At 38.4% G+C, this 20693-nt stretch overlaps 2 protein-coding genes across 15 annotated transcripts in view; one reads left to right on the top strand and one right to left on the bottom strand.

Moving 5' to 3' along the window:
* DYRK4 (dual specificity tyrosine phosphorylation regulated kinase 4) overlaps window positions 1-6337 on the top strand; it is a 48645-nt gene extending 42308 nt beyond the window's left edge. For 7 of the 9 annotated variants that reach the window (XM_082742186.1, XM_082742189.1, XM_082742187.1 and 4 more), the window contains 3 exons: window positions 1113-1242; window positions 4121-4296; window positions 5009-6337. In XM_082742186.1, the coding sequence (XP_082598312.1) occupies window positions 1113-1242; window positions 4121-4296; window positions 5009-5253 (551 nt within the window). In that variant the 3' untranslated portion in view covers window positions 5254-6337. The remainder of the gene's footprint in view (window positions 1-1112; window positions 1243-4120; window positions 4297-5008) is intronic. The other 2 variants (XR_014314485.1, XM_082742192.1) reach the window with 2 other exon arrangements.
* Window positions 6338-7337: 1000 nt separating this feature from the next.
* AKAP3 (A-kinase anchoring protein 3) overlaps window positions 7338-20693 on the bottom strand; it is a 33261-nt gene continuing 19905 nt past the window's right edge. For all 6 annotated transcript variants that reach the window (XM_082742178.1, XM_082742179.1, XM_082742182.1 and 3 more), the window contains one exon: window positions 7338-7691. In XM_082742178.1, the coding sequence (XP_082598304.1) occupies window positions 7536-7691 (156 nt within the window). In that variant the 3' untranslated portion in view covers window positions 7338-7535. The remainder of the gene's footprint in view (window positions 7692-20693) is intronic.

Here is a 20693-nt window from a genome sequence, read left to right as displayed (position 1 = left end):
AGGAGTTCTGTAGGAGTTCACAGTACCTATGCCCTATGCAATATCCCCAGCTCATTTTTATGTCTGTAAATATACATACCCATGTTTGTCTATACTCACATATACAAATTCGTGGTCTCTTCTAGGAATTCAGTGTGAGCAGATGTTCTTTTTCAGGCCCCACATGTTGCACTGATTACAAAAGTAATAGAAGGGCTTCATTATGCACCTCCTAGAATATGGCATGTGAATCCCACTGAGTTTTTGTGAGGAGTCAGTACAATGTGTAAACTGTGTGTGTATATTCACATCTATCCATATGCAGATTTACAAGGTGTGAGCATAAGTGGTCACTTTTTCTAAACATGCATAACTTTTCTGAACATGATGTCCAGAAGAGTGACCTCACCTTCAAAGCACTGCACGAATATTCTAGGGAAACCTTTGGAGCCATCTCCAGGACTTCTTTCCAGGCATGATAAATACATTTGGTGAGAGTTTTAATCAATAAAAATAACTGAAAGAAGTCATTTCCAAGCTGTAGCTTAAGCAACAAACCAAGTTTAATCATTCTAATTTATGGACAGAATTTTGATGTGGCTATAAAAAAGTAATGAGATTAATTTGCTTGTGTGGCTTATAAAAGGGTTCTGAAAGCAGATGACTCTCCTACAATGACTTTCTTATTATACTTCCATATTCTTATTTTATTGGGTTAGTGGGAAAGGAGCAAGGGCATAGATAATCCAAGAATAGACAATACCTTTTTTTGTTCAGAGCTGAGTGTTTTTGTCACTTCAGATTTATTTTATTATTATTATTGTTCATTATAATTATTATTGTACCCTGGTTAAGGTTAAGCCATTTGATTTGGGGAGGTGGGAAGGAGGCTCAGAACATATTGAATGGGGGAAAATTATTTGTAAAGGTTAATTGCATTCATTGCATAATCTACATATGACTCTTTCCATCTGAGATGGAAGTCATGTGTTTGTGTGTGGAGGAGGGGGCTAGTGTGACAGATCTAGAGCTGCAAAGACCCCTCCAAGAAACAGCATGGTTGAGTGAACAGCTTGATGTGACTAATGTATATTAACACATGGAACTAAACACAGAATGTTGTATCTCTAAAGATTCCAAAGGTTTTCCTAAAAATATGACCAACAACAGGGGGAAAAAAAGATACCCGGATTCCAAGGATCTCACGGTGGTGCTGAAAACCTACGACACAAGCTTCTTGGACTTTCTCAGAAGGTGTTTGGTGTGAGTTTGCAAGGGTGTCTTTGCCTCTGGGTTTCCTCTTAAAACACTGTATTTTCCCACATGTTTGCTGGTGAAAAGTCTGGGGCTGGAACATAGTTATAAAAATAAAAAATACTGACCATAGAGCTTGAAAGTCTGTAGAATACTTTCCCTTATCAGACTGTTCTCTTCTGTTCCTGGGTGATTAGCAGGGCAGAGGATTTGCTTCATTTTGAGATGTGGAAGCTGAGGCTCAATGACTTACCCTGGCTTAGTGTGTGGGTAGAGTTTGCCTTCTTGTTCTCAGACTGCCTGGGCAGCAAAGTTATAGATCAGTTCTAAATAGCTTCTGCTTCAGGAACTGAGGTAAACCTCTTGCATGTTGTAACTGTTTGCATACACACCCAGTGTATGGTTTCCGCCCCTCCTTCCCCTAGGATTCACAGCCTAAATGAAAGGATTAGGGAAGGGATGGTTTATAAAGCATTTATTATGTACAGCTTTTTTAGAATCTGTATGCTAGTTCTGAGTCTTAGAAATTAGGTTCTGTATTCTGATGAAGTCATAATGAAAAAAAGGAATAGTACATAAAGCATTTAGAATAATGCCGAGTGTTTCAAAAACACTAGCTCTTGTCACTCTTTTAAAAGAGGTTTTGCAAGTGTGTCTCCACTAAATGGCAAATAGATTAGCCACGTGATATTTGGTCAGTCATTGTCTCTCTCTGGGCCTCAGTTTCTTTTTCTTTATAATGAAGTATTCCTAAGGTGCCTTTTTAGCTGTATCAATCCTATAATTGTTAAGCATTTTTGAAACCATATGTTTATATGCTCTCATTCCTCCAGAGGGATGGAGTAGTTTTAGCAAAATACTCTTCTTGTATTTGTGCTCTCTGGGAATTAAGCTACTGGCTCAGCGGATAGGCCACCAAGTACTGCTGGAAGTTTTCCCATCTAGGGAGTCATGCTACTCATCTTAAGAATGGAGCTAGAGAAGGATCCTATCCATTACCTCCATCCCCCTACCCCAGCCTTTTGCTGAGGCTAGAGAATGAATGTGCATTAACATTAATGTGCATTAACTACAGAATGAATGTGCATAACAGAATGAATGTACGTATCATATAAAGTGACAGAAACTCACTACTGAGATGGAGATGAATTAGCCAGAAACCCCAACCATCCAGAACACAGTTCAGACCCAAGAAAGGAATTTTCTTTTTTAGTGTGAAGGGCTGGTTGCTTACAACTTGCAAGAGGTGATCAAGCTAATGGGGCGTATTACCTTATCCTCTTTTTTCCCTAATTAGCATATTTTTGGAATGACAGACTAAACATTTTGAGTTAAATTTAAGAGGGGTATATGTAAAGTCCTATGTCAAGTTTTTGCAGGCCAACTTGAGAAATTCAGGAGAGGGGAGTTATAGCTCAGCAGCAGTTCATTTGAAAAAGAACTGGGAGCTTGAGTTGCTTATGACCTTATAAATCTAGAATATTAATGCCATCTACCTGCAGCTAGAAGCCATTCCCAGCATGATGGACACCAGTAAGACAACAGCTGAAATTTCCTATCTAGAAAGGTGACAACCTAGGAAGGTGACAACCCTATTATAGGACCACACTTAGTAGTGATGTACATGTGTTTGGATAGTTGGACGATTGTGACATAAAAGATTAGTTGTCTCATTCTGTATACAGTAGGCACCCCCCACCTCTGCCCCAGTTTTGCCTTCTGTGGCTTCAGTTACCCGTAGTCAACTGCAGTCCAGACGCAGATGGACTTTCTGATGTCTTGTCAGAAAGCCACCACTAGCCTAGCACTACATCACCCTGCCTCTGTCCTTCGCCTCACTTCATCTCATCACATAGACATTTTATCACTTCACATCATAAGCAGGGTGAGTATAGGACTAAAAGATATTTTGAGAGGGAAAGACCACATTCACATTTTTACTATAGTATATTGTTATAATTGTTCTATTCCATTATTAGTTATCATTGTGAATATATTGCTGTGCCTAATTTATAAATTAAGTTTTATCATAGGTATGTATGTATAGGAAAGAACATAGTAAATGTGGAGTTTTATCCTATCTGTGCTTTCAGGCATCCATGGGGGTTAAGTTACCCCATGGGTAAGGGAGGACTATTGTAATGTTAATGGGTAAAATTAGAACCTGGGTCAAAGTTACTAGTGTCAAAGTTCCTGGGAAGTGTGAATTTTGGATCAATAGAAATGAACTTTGAAGAATTGTTTTTTATCAAGATTGGAATAGCTAATTCTGTAACTAAGCTCCTTGTCACTAAAAATACTCCAGAATGGCAGAAGGATTCAATGTTGAAGGTTCTGTCAGATGCCTTTTGTTTGGCTGGATTATACCCAAATCTCCTTATAATATTAATATTCTAGCACTCTGTCATGTTGTATAAGATATATTTGAAGGCCCAGATTTTGTAGTTTGGAACTTGAAATTAAGCATCTCTTTGTTTTGATCTCAGTTTATTGAGATGGTTAAGATTGGTTAAGATATGGTTAAGATTTTCTATAATATTTCTTGAGCAAGAAATCCTGGGGATAAAAATATATGTTTATAAAAAATAAAAAATTAAAAAAAAAAATCCTAGGAACCCTGGAAGATTTGGGCTCTAATATATTCCCTGGTTTGTCATGCAAATTTCACACAAAGATTGTCTTTATAATCGCTTCCAGGTACTTTTTATATGTTGTAATCTCTATTCTAAGATGATATCTTTGAGTTATAATATGGTTTAAATGGGTTCTTTAAGAATGAACCATTTTTATTATATCTTATTTAGGTTCTTTTTTGGGGTCTTTTAAAATGTTTTCAACATTAGAAAGGGAAGCAAAACAATAACCCATGCTGGGCTTTGTTATATAGATGGGAACCTTCTCTTCGCATGACCCCTGACCAGGCCCTCAAGCATGCTTGGATTCATGAGCCACGGAATCTCAAACCACGGTCCAGGCCCCAGACCCTGAGGAAAGCCAGTCTCTGTCTCCCCTCTGAAACTCGGAAGGCCAAGATTCAAGGGCATCATCACTTGGACGTAAAAGGTACAGCTCTTCAAATAGCCAGTCCTCCTCCTGTAGTCCAGGGCTTGGGTATCTCTAGAGGATTCCTGTCAATTTCTCTGAACTCAACCTTGGATAATAATTCTGACTACATCACTACTTGCCAGCCATTTCTCACTTTTGAGATTTAACCTGTTTCAGGAGACTCGTGGGTTTGCTTCTTTCTTGCCCCCTTATCATCACAAATTTCCACTTTTCTCCTGTCTTCAATTCCCTTTCTCCTCCTTTCTTTTCTTTCACTGTGTCCTCCTCTGCCCAACCTATAACTACCTTTTGAATTTTTATCAGACAGGGTATAGCATTATGCAGGTATCTTTTATATGCAATATGGCCTTATGGTTTTGTTTATGGTTACCAGGCTCAGGTTGCTTGGGATTAAATTCTGGCTCTACCACTTACCATGTGTGGGCCCTTAGGCAATTTAGTTAACCACTCTGTGTCTCAGTTTTTTCATTTATGAGAAAGGGAATAATGTCTGTTTTCTATGGTTGTGGAAAGGATCAGAGAAATTAATAAATGTAAAGTGCTTAGAATAAGCACTGGCATTAGTCTAAGCATTATTCCTTTGTAAAGCACATAGAATGTGTGTTTTCATATCATTACAACCAGGATTTTCCCAAAGTGATTTACAGTCTAATGGGGAGAATATAATTCACATCTGAACACGAGTTCTGTCTTCTCTCACCTTCGGCAGAGCTGATCATCAAAGAAGACACTACAGACAAAATAAAATGTGGCCTCACTAAGCAGGTTCAGAATTCGGGTGATCAGCAGGGCTCTCTGCAGCAGGCAGCTAAAGTTGACCCGCTGCCTCAACTAACAGAAGCTTCCGGAAAGCCAGAGGCATTTGTTGGACCAGAAGAGTCCAAGACCTCCCCAGGAAAACAAAGTAAAAACTCATCACCCAAGAACATGAATATTTTACCACCTATTGTATGACCCTTGCTGAAAGTGTGTCCTGTTCCTTTCCACCAATGATTTGTATCAGAAACAGCACTTATATTGTACAATATTTCAGATTGTTTTTTAATGCATAAAGGTTTGTTTAAAAAAAAACTTTATTCACATGGCCAGTTAGCATGATTCCTATTATGATGAGAATGTCCTTGCACCTACACTCCCTCCTTATGCCCTGAACCAGATAAAATGATGTATGTATATGGGGGCGGAGGGGTAAGCACTCAATGTCATAGCGTCACTAACAGAACTCTAATTTTTTTTCTTTTCTCCAAGACAGCTAACCTGTTAGGATTCTTGTTTGAAAGTGAGAAACTAGTTTTTCACAATCTCTATATGATTCTAATTATAGAACAGATACAATTTTATAAGAAATTTCTTAAGATCATAACCTCATAAACAACATAGAAAATATACCTGGCTTTAGAGTTTTCATTTTAATTACTGTGAAATATTTCATGAAGGAAGACACCAGATAATTAAAGCAGTGGGTTTGGATAAAATCACTGAATTTAGCTTGTAACTAGGTTCAGCAACAGGACATTTATTTGTTTACATAATTGGGGAATCAGGGCGGGTAAGTGTGATTTCAGACATTGTAGAGTCTAAAAATTCAGATGAGGTCATAGGGCTCAGATTCCCCCTCAGCCCTTCTTCTTTTTGTGATTTTCATTCTAAAGACAAGTTCTGACCAGAAGTTAAAGTGACCACCATTGTCTAGTCAAAAGATGCAGTGCTGGCAGGAAAATCTCAGAAATGACTGGACTTGAACCAGGCACTACATCTGAGATATTGGGATCCTGTGATCAGACGGGTTGGGTCGCAAGTCCACACTATGCAGATGGTGGCACCACGGAGTAGGGGACAGATTATTTCCCAGAGGAGGGGTAGCTGAATAAACAACAGGATATATTCACTCATCCATCATCCTCAAAATCTCTTTTATTTGGTTTTCTAGTTCTTCTCTATATGAATATATAATCTCTATATGATTCTAATTGTAGAACAGATATAATTTTATAAGAAACTTCTTAAGATCATAACCTCATAAACAACAATGAAAATATACCTGGCTTTATAGTTTTCATTTTAATTACTGTGTAATAGTTCACGAAGGAGGACACCAGATAACTGAAGCAGCGGGTTTGGATAAGATCACCCAGGAGAGGTGAAACAGAATGAGAATAGCAGAGGGTCAAAAGAGAGTAGGAAAGATAAATATGCTGGGGGTGACGGAGTTAACTAGAGTCCCCAAGAGATGTAAAACAAAACAAAACAACCCAAAAATTAGAAACCAAAGGAGAAAGTTTCTAGAAAGATCAATAAAATTCCATAGAAAGGTCAGGATAAGAATAGAAAATGCCCAGGATAAGAATAGAAAATGCCGGGGCGCCTGGGTGGCTCAGTGGGTTAAGCCGCTGCCTTCGGCTCAGGTCATGATCTCAGGGTCCTGGGATTGAGTCCCGCATCGGGCTCTCTGCTCGGCAGGGAGCCTGCTTCCCTCTCTCTCTCTCTGCCTGCCTCTCTGTCTACTTGTGATTTCTCTCTGTCAAATAAATAAAAAAAATCTTAAAAAAAAAAAAAAGAATAGAAAATGCCCTATTAAGTGGGGTGATATGGATATTAAATGGGAGAAGTGTCCTAACAGGTGACTTCCTAGGACCTATCCCAGGTCCTAGAGCCAGAAAAGTACAGAACTGGCAATAGAATTCAGATCTTCTGGATCTTTTTTGATACTATCTATCTTCAACCATGGATAAAGTGGAGGGAGACAAGTGTTCTGCAACTCTACAGAGACAGGAGAAGCAGCCATGTCCTCAATATCATAATTAGAATGATTCAGGCTGAATCATTGTAACTGCTTATTCTTAGGAACACTTTAAGGCAGGGGATCTTCAAGTTGCGGACTCGATCGGATACCTAGAAATAGGATGAATGACCTTAGCCAGGGCCTCTCAGGACAGCATTATTTTTCTTCTGCTATCCCTCTGATAATTTTTTAATCCCTGAAGTTTCTTTACCTCATTGTCCCATTGGATTCCAAGGAAACCAAACACCAGGAGCCCTTTAATTGTAATTTTTTTAATCTTGTGTCCTTGCTTGCATGGACAGGAAAATCTGCAAAATCCAGTGGCTAGCATAAGATGACATGTCTTTGATGTGAGTGGTATGAAGATAATGTTAGGGCTCTGTAAGGATATGGAGAGGGGAGCTGTGGAAGTACTAAGGGAGGGGAAAGGGGGAAAGCAGTAGGTGGGCGCCGATTACAGGTTCACCATCAGCCAGTCCAGCAGCTGCAGTCGCGTAACATTTCCCACCGCCTCATCCAGCTGTCGCTCCTTCTCATAGCGCAGCACTGACTGCAGGACCTCACCTACGCTGCGTCCTTTGTCCACAGCAGCAGCCGAGAGCTGAAGTAGCTGTGGAAAGGAAAGAAAAGCAGTAGTAGAGGGGCAGAGCATCCTGGAGCAGATGAGAAAGGGCCTGCCAAGGCTAGAACAAAGAGGCTGGGCAGACCTTGGAAAACAGCAGTGATGCTAAGACGACCTCCATAACTGGAAAGTATGCAGCCTGTCAGACAGAAGAGAGTACTATCATCCTTAAAGAAGGGATGTTAGCATCCACCTGGCCATCATAGGGAACATACAATTTCCCAGTAAGACTAAATCTTTCTGCTTCCAGTGGGTGTTTGGTCAATGGTGGTCCCGTTTTCTAAGAATTCTAAAGTTCTTAAGTTCACTGTAATGTCACAAAACAGTCTCCATCATCGTCCCAAAGCCAGACAAGGGCGGGGGGGAAATAGCCAGAGGACAAATGCATGTGGTGCTTTCCAGGCCCCACAGAACAGACAGCTGAGAATGCTCAGAGATCCATTCAGGCCCTGGAAGGTGCAGCCCAGAAAGGTGGAGAGACTTGTCAGTAATACAGTGCTAGAAATTAGCAGAAGCAACATGCATGCCCAGGTCTGGGAACCCTATGTTTAGCTCTCGCGCCAAGCTCTAAATGGGAAAAATGAGCCAAAGCAAACATTCTAGCCATATGAATACAGTACACTGGCGTTCTTCTAGGTAACCAGATTTTTAAAAAAAGATTTTATTTATTTGTCAGAGAGAGAGGAACGAGAGCGAGCACAGGCAGACAGAATGGCAGGCAGAGGAAGGAGAAGCAGGCTCCCTGCCCAGCAAGGAGTCCGATGTGGGACTTGATCCCAGGACGCTGGGATCATGACCCGAGCCCAAGGCAGCTGCATAACCAACTGAGCCACCCAGCCACCAGTAACCAGATTTTTATTTTGTGTATTCTGCACCTGACTCTCGGAGACTGAAAAGGCAAACAAACAGGCCAAATATTAGGAGCTTTTCCAAAAGGGATGTTTCCATGAGAAAGACTGAAAGTACATATGCATGTTCTTAAAACAAATGGAAGGACGAAGTCTGAAGAAAGAAAGATAAAAGAAGAACCAAATGAATATTTTAGAACTAAAAAACACAAATCCAAATGGACTAAATAGAATGAAGATAAGAGAGGAAAGTCAGTGGTCAGTGAACTTAAAGACCGATTTGTAGAGAAAAACTACCACCACCACCAGCACCACACTGAACAACATGAATGATTAAACTTCCTTCAGTTAAATCTCTTTGAAAAAATAAGAGCTCAGGGGCCTGTGACAGAATACCAAAGGAGAGGAGAAAAGGGTGGTGCAGAAAAAACTCTTAAAGAAATAATGGATGAATGTTTCTCCAGTTTGCCAAAATATATAACTGACAAATTCAAAGAGCTCAGTGAGCCTAAAATAAGATAAACCCAAAGAAATCCACTTTAGCACCTGTCATAATTAAATTGCTAAAAATTAAAGAAAAAAATATGAAAGCAGCCAGAGAAAACACTGCATTATTTATAAGAGAACAATTCAAATAACAGCAGATTCCTGATCAGAAACCACAGAAATCAGAAGGAAATGACACAACACTCTGAAGCACTAAAAAGAACTGCCAAATCAGAATTCTACATAAAAAATTCTACTTCAGGAATAAGGTCCAAAAGAATGTTCAGATTAAAGAAAACTTAAGATGTGTTCTAATTATTTAGACGGAAGGAAAATGATGTTGGAAGGAAGCTGGGAACATCAGGAATGAATGAAAAACAACAGAAACAGTAAAAATCTCATTATAAATAAGCTTTTTTTTTTTTTTTTAGTTCTTTAAAATATAGGCATACCTTGAAGATACTGTGGGTTCAGTTCAAGACCACACAATTAAGTGGTATCACAGTAAGGTGAGTCAAATTATTTGGTTTCCCAGTTCATACAAAAGTTATGTTTACACTATTAAGTGTGCAACAGCATATGTCTAAAAAATGATGTACATAATTAAAAATATTTTATTGCTAAAATATGCCAACCATCATCTGAGTGTCCAGAGAGTTTTAATCACTGATTATAATCATAACAAATATAATGAAAAATTTTGAAATATTGTGAGAATTACCCAAATTACCCAAATTGACACAGAGACATGGAGTGAACAAATGCTGTTGGAAAAATGGTGCCAACAGACACGCTTGACTCAGGGTTGCCACAAAACTTCAAATTTGTAAAGAACACAATATGTGCAAAGCACAATAAAGTGAAGTGAAATAAAATAAGGTAAGGCTGTATGCTTTATAGTTAAGAGCAAAAATAATATTGTCCAAGGATTTTTTCAATATATGTAAGGTTATATAAAATAACCACAATGTAAGGGTGAAGGTAAAGAGGCCTATGTATTAGTAAGATTTTAACACCACCATTTAAGTGTTAACTATTGATTCTATGTAGACTCTAGAAAGTTCAGAGTGTATATTGTAATCCCTAGAGAAACAACATAGAGTAAAAAACATGATAAATTAAAACAGAATACTAAAAAAAAATTCTTAAATAATCTAAAAGAGGGCAACAAATAGGGGAAAAGGAAACACATTAAAGAGAGCAGTGGACCCAAATCCAAACATATCAATAATTAGGCTAAAATGTAAATGGTATAAACACACCAGCTGTCAGAATGGATTAAAAAAAAATGACCCAACTATATGTTACCTACAAAAAAACTCTCTTCAAATGATACATGTAAGTTAAAAGTAAATAATAAAAAAAATTTATATCATTGGAACACTAATCAAAAGAAAGCTGGAAACTTAACATTTATGGTCAATTGATGTTTTATAAAGGGAAGGAGAATTCAAGGGCCAGATATCCAATTGTCTTTCCAACAAATGATACTGAGACAACTGCATATCCATATGCAAAAAATGAACTTAGATGCCTACCTAGTTATACACAAAAATGAACTCAAAATGGATCACAGACCTAAACATAAAAGCTGCAATTATCAAACATTTAGAAGAAACCAAAAGAGAAAATCTTCATGGCATTGCGTTAGGTCAGGGTTTCTTAATCTTGTACTATGTACCTTTGGGCCAAGTCATTCTTTGTTGCCGGTTGTCCTGAGCATTCTAGATGCTTAGTGGCATTCCTGGCCTCTAGCAACTCCCTTTAGTGCTGATACAACAAAATATGTCTCCAGACATAGCCACATGTCCCCTGAAGGCAAAACTGCCTCCAGATGAAAACCACTGGGTTAGGTAAGAATTTATTGGATATAACATCAAAAATACAAGCAATAAAGGCAAAAAATGATCAAGTATATTTTTACCATTAAAAACTTCTGCTCTTCAAGACTCCATTGAATAAAAAGACAAACCAGATAAAAAGCCAAATACCAAATAAAAGGACAAAGAGAAAATGTGTGCAAATCCTATATACCTGATAAAAGCCTTGCATCCAGAATATATAAGGAATTCTCTTTTCCTTAATAGAAATATTTTTTCAGGATATATGAGGAGCTCTTATAACTTGATAAGAATTAGAAAGCAATCTAGTCAAAATATGGACAAAAGATGTGCACAGACAACTCACCAAAGAGTACACCAAAGAGTATGAATGGGGGTGCCTGCCTCTACCTTCAGCTCAGGTCATGATCTCAGGGTCCTGGGATTGAGCCCTGCATCAGGCTCTCTGCTCAGCAGGGAGCCTGCTTACCCCTCTCTCTCTGTCTGCCTCTCTGCCTACTTGTGATCTTTCTCTCTGTCAAATAAATAAATAAAATCTAAGAAAAACCCCACAAAAGAGATAAAGAGTATCTATGAATGGCTGAGCACACAAAATGATGTTCAACCTTCTTAAGTCATTTTAATGTCTATCAAATTAAATCTACAGTGAGATACCATTATACCAATTATAACAACAAAATAATGTTGATGAGAATGTAGAGAAACTTAAGTCCATAAAAATTGCTAGTGACCTTCAGATATAGCAACCCCACTCCTTGTTAGTCAAGAGAAATGAGAACATATATCTTCACAAAGACTTGTATGTGAATACTCATAGGAGCATTATTCATAAGAGCAAAGGACTAAAAACAATCCAAATGCTCATTAGCTAGTGAATGGATAAACAAAACACAGTATATCCATTTCATCAAATATTATTCAGCAATAAAAAGGAGTGAACTGATACATACAACAACATGGGTTAACCTCAAAAACATTATGCTAAGTGTGAAGAGCTAGATGTAAAAGAGCCACATTTTATTTTATTTATTTTATGGCTCCATTATATAAAATGACAGAGAGGTAAATCTATAATGATAGAAAACAGGTAAATGATCACTTGTGGCTGGGGGTTAGAAACAGAAATGTACCCTAGAAAGTTTTGACATAGAGAAATAAGGAGTCCTTAGTCTTATCAGATATTAAAACACATTATGGAATAACAGTAATTAAAACAAGATGCTATTAAAATAGTAAGAGTAGATAATTCAATGGAACAGAACAGAAAGTTGAAGAAAAGAACCAAAGACAGGTAGCTATCTGGAAAAAAATAAAAGTTTGCATCCCTACCTCACATCTTGTATAAAAATGAATTGAAAATGGATCAAAGTCTTAAATATTTTTTTTATTTTTAAAAAGATTTTATTTATTTATTTGACAGATCACAAGTAGGCAGAGAGGCAAGCAGAGAGAGGGGGGAAGCAGGCTCCCCACAGAGCAGAAAGCCCGATGCGGGGCTCAATCCCAGGACCCTGAGATTATGACCTGAGCCGAAGGCAAAGGCTTAACACACTGAGCCACCCAGGTGCCCCAAGTCTTAAATATTTTTTAAAAATCACAAAGGTACTAGAAGAAAACATGAGTAAGTTTTGTTAATATGTTGTAGTGTAGAATGTTTTCTTCAAATATGACATAAAATCCAGGAAAAAACTTGAAAAATTACTTAGATTTGACTACATAAACATTTTTAGAATTCTATATGGCAAAAACAAAATAAAACAAAAATACAAGTGACAAAAAAATATCATAAAGACTAATTTTCTTACATATATAAAACTCTCACAGATCAATAAGGAAAAGACTAGCAATCTAGTAGAAAAATGGGCAGAGGTTATGAACAATTCATCCATGAAAAAGGACATTCAACTGGTTCTTAAACATATAAAAAGATCTTTATCCTCATTCCTAGTAAGACAAGTGCAAAGCGAGGCAACATTCAGCAAAGATGAAAAGTCTGGCACAAACATTTGGATAAAACATGGGAAATGGGAAATCTCATAATTTTTTTAAAAGATTTTATTGATTTATTTGGCAGACAGAGTACAAGCACCGGGAGCAGGCAGAGGGAGAGGGAGAAGCAGGCTCCCTGCTGAGCAAGGAGCCCGCCGTGCAGCTCAATCTCAGGACTCTTGGGCTCATGACCCCAGTCGAAGGCAGACGCTTAACTAACTGAACCACCCAGGCACCGCTTTCATATTGTTTTAAAGGTATGAAAATTGGTGCAAGCTCTATGGAAGGCAATCTAGAAATATATATCTAATATACTAATACATTTTTCATTGACATTTTAAAATTCCTTTCCTAGGTGTTTAGCACATCCAGATGTGTTTGAATCTGTTCATTCAGCACTGCTTTTGGACAAAATATTAACCACTGAAATGTCCATACAGTGGTTAAATACAGTATCTTCATAGAGTTATATGTAGCCACTAAAAAATGTGGCAGGGAGCCCTGGTGGCTCAGTCAGTTAAGCATTTGTCTTCCGCTCAGGTCATGATCCCCGGGTCATGGAATAGAGTCCCACATTGGGTTCCCTGCTCATAGGGGAGTCTGCTTCTCCCTCTGACCCTGCTCCCTCTCTACTAATTGTGCTCTCTCTCTTTCTCAAATAAAAAGTAAAATTAAAAAAAAAAAAGAATGTGGCAGTTAAATATGTTGCAGAACAGAATATATATATAGTAGTAACATTTGTGCCTTAAAGAAAAAAAATATACACCTGTAAGTATTTGCTTGTGCATGCATATGTATTTCTAGAGGGATAAAGAAGAAATTGATCAGAAAGGTTTTCTCCAGGGAGGGAAACGAGAGGGGAGATATAGATAGAACAAAAGCCTTCATTTTCCCTGTGCCTTTGGATTTAGGACTATGCATATATTATCTATTCAAACATGGACACCAATTTGTTTAAAGGAATTGGGTTCATGGGCATTCCAGCATTACTATCTCAGCACAAGAGTATTTCCATATATTAATTAAATCTCTTCCCCCCCCCCCAAAAAATCTTAAATTATTCTTAGGTAGTTTCTTTGATGTATACGTCACCCAACTTTTATTAAAAACACACTGATATTCAATGCAAATCTACTTATTGGTTAACATTTGGATGTGCTGTTACCTATCTTTTCTATTCTTTTAGATGTTCATCTTTACCTTTACAGTGGGCAGAGATGTGTGTGTGTGTGTGTGTGTGTGTATAAATCAAGTATATTGTCTTCATTTTGGATAAGTATATTATAGACATTCTAATTCAAAATAATATAAAACAGAATGTTTTATGTATATTATGTATGCTGGGTTTGACTGAAAAGATGGATATAGAACAAAAATATATTCATGCATTATACACATGGAACCTACGCTCCTTTTTAGAATTTTTTTCATCAGCTTTTGTGAAAATAGCCCCTTCTGTTAATTGTTATATACCAAACTAGTTGTTTTACAGACTGGGAAAACTATAACAAGCCAGAACTTACCAAGAACTCAGGGATGTATCTCAGATCGGAACCCCATGTTCTGTGCTCTAGCCCAAACTTAAATGTGCACACATATGACCGGGGGATTTTGCTAAAATTGAATTTCTAGTTCAGTAGGGCAGGAGTAGAGCTTGGGATTCTGTACGTGTAACAAGCTTCCAGGCGATGCCAGTGATGTTGGTCCACAGACCCACTTTGCTAGCAAGTCTCTAAATCATACAGTTTCTTGTTTAGTAAAGTCTTATCTTGATATTTTACAATCCTGTGTCTTCCCAGGCATCAGATAAACCAAGTAACCCAGTCATAAGGATTACTAATACCACTTACTAAACAGAGAAAAATCTCTTCTACATCCGCTGGTTTCTATGAGGATGAATTACTTTCTCATAATGATAATTAGTTTTGTATTTCCTGTGCCATGCTTACTACTTAGTTGGTGCTATTCCACTTCTCTCAACTGAGATGAAATTATCAAGTCCTAAAAGTGTGTCGTGTGTGTGTGTGTGTGTGTGTTGTAAAGATATTTGTTTCTTAATTCCTCTACATTACCCTGAAGCAGCTACTTACATAAATACTCATGTTTTCCAGTCTCAGAATTTCCTTTCAGAGGAGGACTCAGAATGACAGCATAAAAGGATACTGAACTCATCTCCTCCCACAAACACAACAAATCTACAGCTACATATAGAATAATTCCCTCTGAAAAGGACCTCAAAACTAACTAAACAGTGCTTCCAGAGAGCGAATTAAAGAGGGAGAATAAAAGAGCCACATCAAGATGGGTAGAAGAAACAGAGATATGTCTAGCAATAAAACCAACTCTAGGACAGTGACCTACAATTAGGAGGAATCTCAAAAATGGACCTTGTCCTTCAGGAATGAGAGGGTCCATGCCCCGTATCAGGCATCTCAACCCTTAGAACTGCACCCAAAAAATAAGCCAATAAAGTGTCTGGTCTTAAAAAACAGGTTTTACCGGGTTTACTTCCAGGAGAACCAAAAGGCTATAGGGAATGAAAAATCTGCTTTTGAAGGGTTTGCGCACAAACCCACTTGGCTTGGAACCCAGCAAAAAAGCAACAGTTTGAAAGGGTCCTGGACTACATGCAGAGGAAACTCATTTCCTCATCCTCCAGGGAGGCAGAAACCTTCTGGTACTCTCTGGGGATGAAGGCACTGGCAGAGGCTGTTTTTGTTTTCCTTCTGCTTTGTTGGTGCCGGGACTGATGGATGCTTCTCACACTACCTCCTAGCCTATTGCTCCAGTGGAAGCACCCTGTTTCTGCACACTGAAGCCACAGCTCACCAAGCCACAGCTAGTGGGCAGGCACAAACCACACAGGGGGATGCTCTTCGAGAGCCTGGCTCTGGGAGCCAAAGGGGACTGCATTTCTGAGTCCTATGGGTCTGAAATAATCAAATAAGCTACTGTCCCATGGCACTGCACAGAGAGCAGACTAAAACACATCTCCTTCATGTGGAGAAGGCCTATATTCTTGTCCTGGAACTTGAGTCTGAGGTTCAGGCTTCAGGTCTGCCACACACCCAGAGGTTACAAGGTACATGGGCAGGGAGACATAATATTTGCACAGACCTTGGCCTTGCCACAGTTTGTTGATACCGTCTTAAAGGGAGCATATGCACATGTCTAAATACATGATTTCTGCAAGTGTTGCCCAGCAACACCTCCAGATCTCCTAGTCTGGAAGTCATCAGGGATTGCAACTGTGGATCAACAAGATTGTATGTATTTACATATCTTAAACGTTGTTGCCTGAAAGGAAACAAAAGGGAAAATGATTTTTGGGACTTCATCAAGATCAAAAGCTTCAGCATAGCAAGCTTAACAGTCAACAAAACAAAGAGGCAACCCATGGAATGGGAGAAGATACTTGCAAATGACAGTACAGACAAAAAGGCTGATATCCAGGATCTATAAAGAACTTCTCAAATTCAGCACACACAAAACAGATAATCGTGTCAAAAAATGGGCAGAAGACATGGACAGACACTTCTCCAATGAAGACATACAAATGGCTATCAGACACATGAAAAAACGTTCATCATCACTAGCCATCAAGGAGATTCAAATCAAAACCACATTGAGATACCACCTTTCACCAGTGAGAACGGCCAAAATTAACAAGACAGTAAACAACATGTGTCGGAGAGCATTTGGAGAAAGGGGAACCCTCTTACACTGTTGGTAGGAATGCAAGTTGGCGCAGCTACTTTGGAAAACAGTGTGGAGATTCCTTAAGAAATTAAAAATAGAGTTTCCCTATGGCCCTGGAATTGCACTACTGGGTATTTACCCCAAAGATACAGATGTAGTGAAAATAAGGGCCATCTGTACCCCAATGTTCATAGCAGCAACGGCCACGGTCGCCAAACCGTGGAAAGAACCAAGATGCCCTTCAATGGACAAATGGGTAAGGAAGATGTGGTCCATATATACACTATGGAGTATTATGCCTCCATCAGAAAGGATGAATACCCAACTTTTGTATCAACATGAATGGAACTGGAAGAGATTATGCTGAGTGAAATAAGTCAAGCAGAGAGAGTCAATTATCATATGGTTTCACTTATTTGTGGAGCATAAGGAATCACATGGAGGACACGGGGAGGTGGAGAGGAGAAGGAAGTTGGGGGAAATTAGAGGGGAGATGAACCATGAGAGACTACAGACTCTGAAAAATAATCTGAGGGTTTTGAAAGGGCAGGGAGTGGGAGGTTGGGTGAGCCTGGGGGTGGGTATTTTGGAGGGCACGTATTGCACAGAGCACTGGGTGTGGTGCATAAACAATGAATTCTGGTACACTGAAAAGAAATTTAAAAAATAAAAAAATTATGAAAAAAAAAAAGTTGTTGCCTAAGGATCTGGCTTACAATTACCTTGAAACTAGGTACTGAGATCCCTCCCTTTGGAAGACTGAAAGATCTTGGCACAGATTCAACAACTGGGATCTGTTAAGAACAAATCAAGCTACAAATCAAAACCACAATGAGATACCACCTCACACCAGTCAGAATGGCTAAAATTAACAACTCAGGAAACAACAGATGTTGGCAAAGATGTGGAGAAAGGGGAACGCTCTTACACTGTTGGTGGGAATGCAAACTGGTGCAGCCACTCTGGAAAACAGTATGGAGTTTCCTCAAAAAAGTTAAAAATAGAATTACCCTAGGACCCAGCAATTGCACTACTAGGTATTTATCCAAAGGATACAAACCATGATTTGAAGGGGCACAAAGACCTCAATGTTTATAGAAGCAATGTCCACAATAGCCAAAATAAAGAAAGAGCCCCAATGTCCATTAAGAGATGAATGGATAAAGAAGACGTGGAATATATATATACAACGGAATACTATGCAGCCATAAGAAACCGAAACCTTGCCATTTGCAATGACGTGGATGGAACTAAAGGGTATTATACTAAGTGAAATAAGTCAGAGAAAGACAATTATCATATGATCTCTCTGGATATGAGGAATTTGAGGGGCAGGGAGGGGGTTTTAGGGGGAAGGGAGGGAAAAATGAAACAAGATGGGATCAGGAGGGAGACAAACCAAAAGAGACTGTTAATCTCAGGAAACAAACTGAGGGTCGCTGGAATGGAGGGGAGTGGGAGGGATGGGGTGGCGGGGTGATCGACACTGGGGAGGGTATGTGCTATGGTGAGTGCTATGAATTGTGTAAGACTGATGATTCACAGACCTGTACCCCTGAAACAAATAAAACATTATATGTTAATAAACAAAATAAATAAATAGAAGAACAAAATCTTGCCATTTGCAATGACGTGGATGGAGCTAGAGAGTATTATGCTAAGTGAAATAAGTAAGTCAGGGAAAGAAAAATACCATATGATTTTACCCATATGTTAAATTTAAAAAACAAAACAGATGAACATAGGGGAAATGAAAGAAAAATAAGATAAACACAGAGAGAGAGAAAAACCCTAAGAGACTCTTAACTATAGAGAACAAACTGAGGGTTGCTGGAGGGGAAGTGAGTGAGGGAATGGGCTAACTGGGTGATGGGCATTAACACTGGCACTTGAAGTAATGAGCACTGGGTATTATATGTAATTGATTAATCACTGAATTCTACTTCTGAAACTAAGAGTAATACAGTATAATTGATTAAATTGAAGTCAAATTAAAAAATTAAAAAAAAAAAAAACACCACCACTAAGGTTGGAGAAGCAACCAAAAGCTAGGGCACAGTTAAACAATAAGGTTCATCTCCTTCAACTCTGGGAAAGATAGTGTTTTACCTAATACCTATAAAACAAACACAGATACCTACAGAGTCACACAAAATGAAAAGACAGAGGAATATGTTCCAAATGAAAGAATAAAAACAAAATACTAGAAAGAGGCCATAGTGAAATGGAGATTAGCAATCTACCTGATAAAGAGTATAAAGTAACGGTCATAAAGATGCTCACTGAACTCAGGAGAAGAATGGATAAATACAGTAAGAACTTTAACAAAGAGAGGGAAAACAAAGTACCAGACAAAAGTCACAGAGCGGAAGAATTCAATAGTTAAACTGAAAAATACACTTGAGGGATTCAAGAGAAGATTAGGTGAAACTGAACAGGTCAGTAATCCAGAATACAGCACTGGAAATGACCCAATCAGAGCAGCAAAAAGAAAAATGAATTTTAAATAGTAAGGATACCTTAAGAGACCTGCAGGACAGCATCAAGCAGAGTAACATCTTCATTATAAGGGTCCCAGAAGAAGAGGAGAGAAAACCAGAGAGAAAACTTATTTGAAAAAGGAACGGCTAAAAACTTTACTAACCTGGGGGACGGAAACAGACATCCAGCTCCAGGAAGCAAGGGAAGTTTCATATAAAATGAATCCAAAGAGGGGCACCTGGATAGCTCAGTGGGTTATCAAGCCCCACATCAGGTTCACTGCTCAGCGGGGAGCCTGCTTCCCTTCCTCTCTCTGTCTACTTGTAATCTCTGTCTGTCAAATAAATAAATAAAATCTTAAAAAAAAAAAACAAAAAATAAAATGAATCCAAAGAGATAATTAAATTTATAATTAAAATATCAAAACTTAAAGATAGAGAATATTAAAGCAGCAGAAAAAAATTTTTTTCTCTTAGAAGAGAAAATAGAAGGGAGCCCCCAGAAGACTATCAGATTTTTCAGCAAAAACTCTGCAGGCCAGAAGGGAACAGTATTGATATATTCAAAGTGCTGGAGGAAAAATCTTCCAATTGAGAAGAGTCTACCTTGCAAGGTTATCAAAACTGAAGGGGAGATAGTTTCCCCAAAAAGTAAAAACTATAAAAGTTCATTACCACTAAACTAAATGATGATGAGCCTTATAGGATGAAAAGCCTTATAAGAAATCTTAAAGGAACTTCTTTAAGCCAAAAACAAAAGGCACTAACTAGTAACAAGAAAATACATGAAAGCAAAAATCTCACTGGTAAATGTGTCAGTGGATTAACCACTTATAAAGCTAATATAAAGGTCAAAAGATGGCTTGAGGAACCTCCATACTGTTTTCCAGAGTGGCTGTACCAGCTTGCATCCCTACCAATGGTGTAAGATGGTGGAACGTAAGGAACAGGGAGAAGGACCACAGGGGAAGGGAAGGAAAACTGAATGGGTAGAAATCAGAAAGGGAGACAAACCATGAAAGACTCTGGACTCTGGGAAACAGGGGAGGGGTCTGGAGTGGGGTAACCAAGTGATGGGTTGGGCAAGTGTGGTGATGAGCACTGGTGGTTATACCCAATTAGTGAATCGTTGAACACTACATCAAAAATTAATGATGCTGGCAAACTGTGTTGGCAAACTGAACATAGTAATAAAAAATAAGACAGAGAAAGACAAATATTACATGATTTCACTTATATGGGGAACCTAAAAAACAAAACAAATGAATAAATAAACAAACCCAAACCAAACAGACTCTTAAAGAGAACAAACTGGGGGTTGCCAGAGGGAAGAAGGTTGGAGGATGGGCAAAATTGGTGAAAGAGATTAAAAGGTACCAAGTTCCAGTTATAAAGTCACAGAGATGAAAAGTCCAGCAGAGGGAATATAGTCAATAACACTATAATAACCTCATATGGTGAAAGATGGGGACTATACTCATTACAGTGAGCAATGAGTAATGTACAGGATTGAAATGTTACTACTTTGCACACCTGAAACTAACACATTGTGTGTGGACTGTATTCAATAATAATACATTTTAAAAACACTGTAACAAACAAATGAGCGAAAGACTGGAATAGACATTTTGTGAAAGAAGACAGGTT

Source organism: Mustela nivalis (genome assembly GCF_964662115.1).
Source record: "Mustela nivalis genome assembly, chromosome: 7".
Lineage (NCBI taxonomy): Eukaryota > Metazoa > Chordata > Mammalia > Carnivora > Mustelidae > Mustela > Mustela nivalis.
The sequence above is the reverse complement of the archived record's forward strand: the minus strand, read 5'-3'. Positions and strand labels throughout refer to the sequence as shown.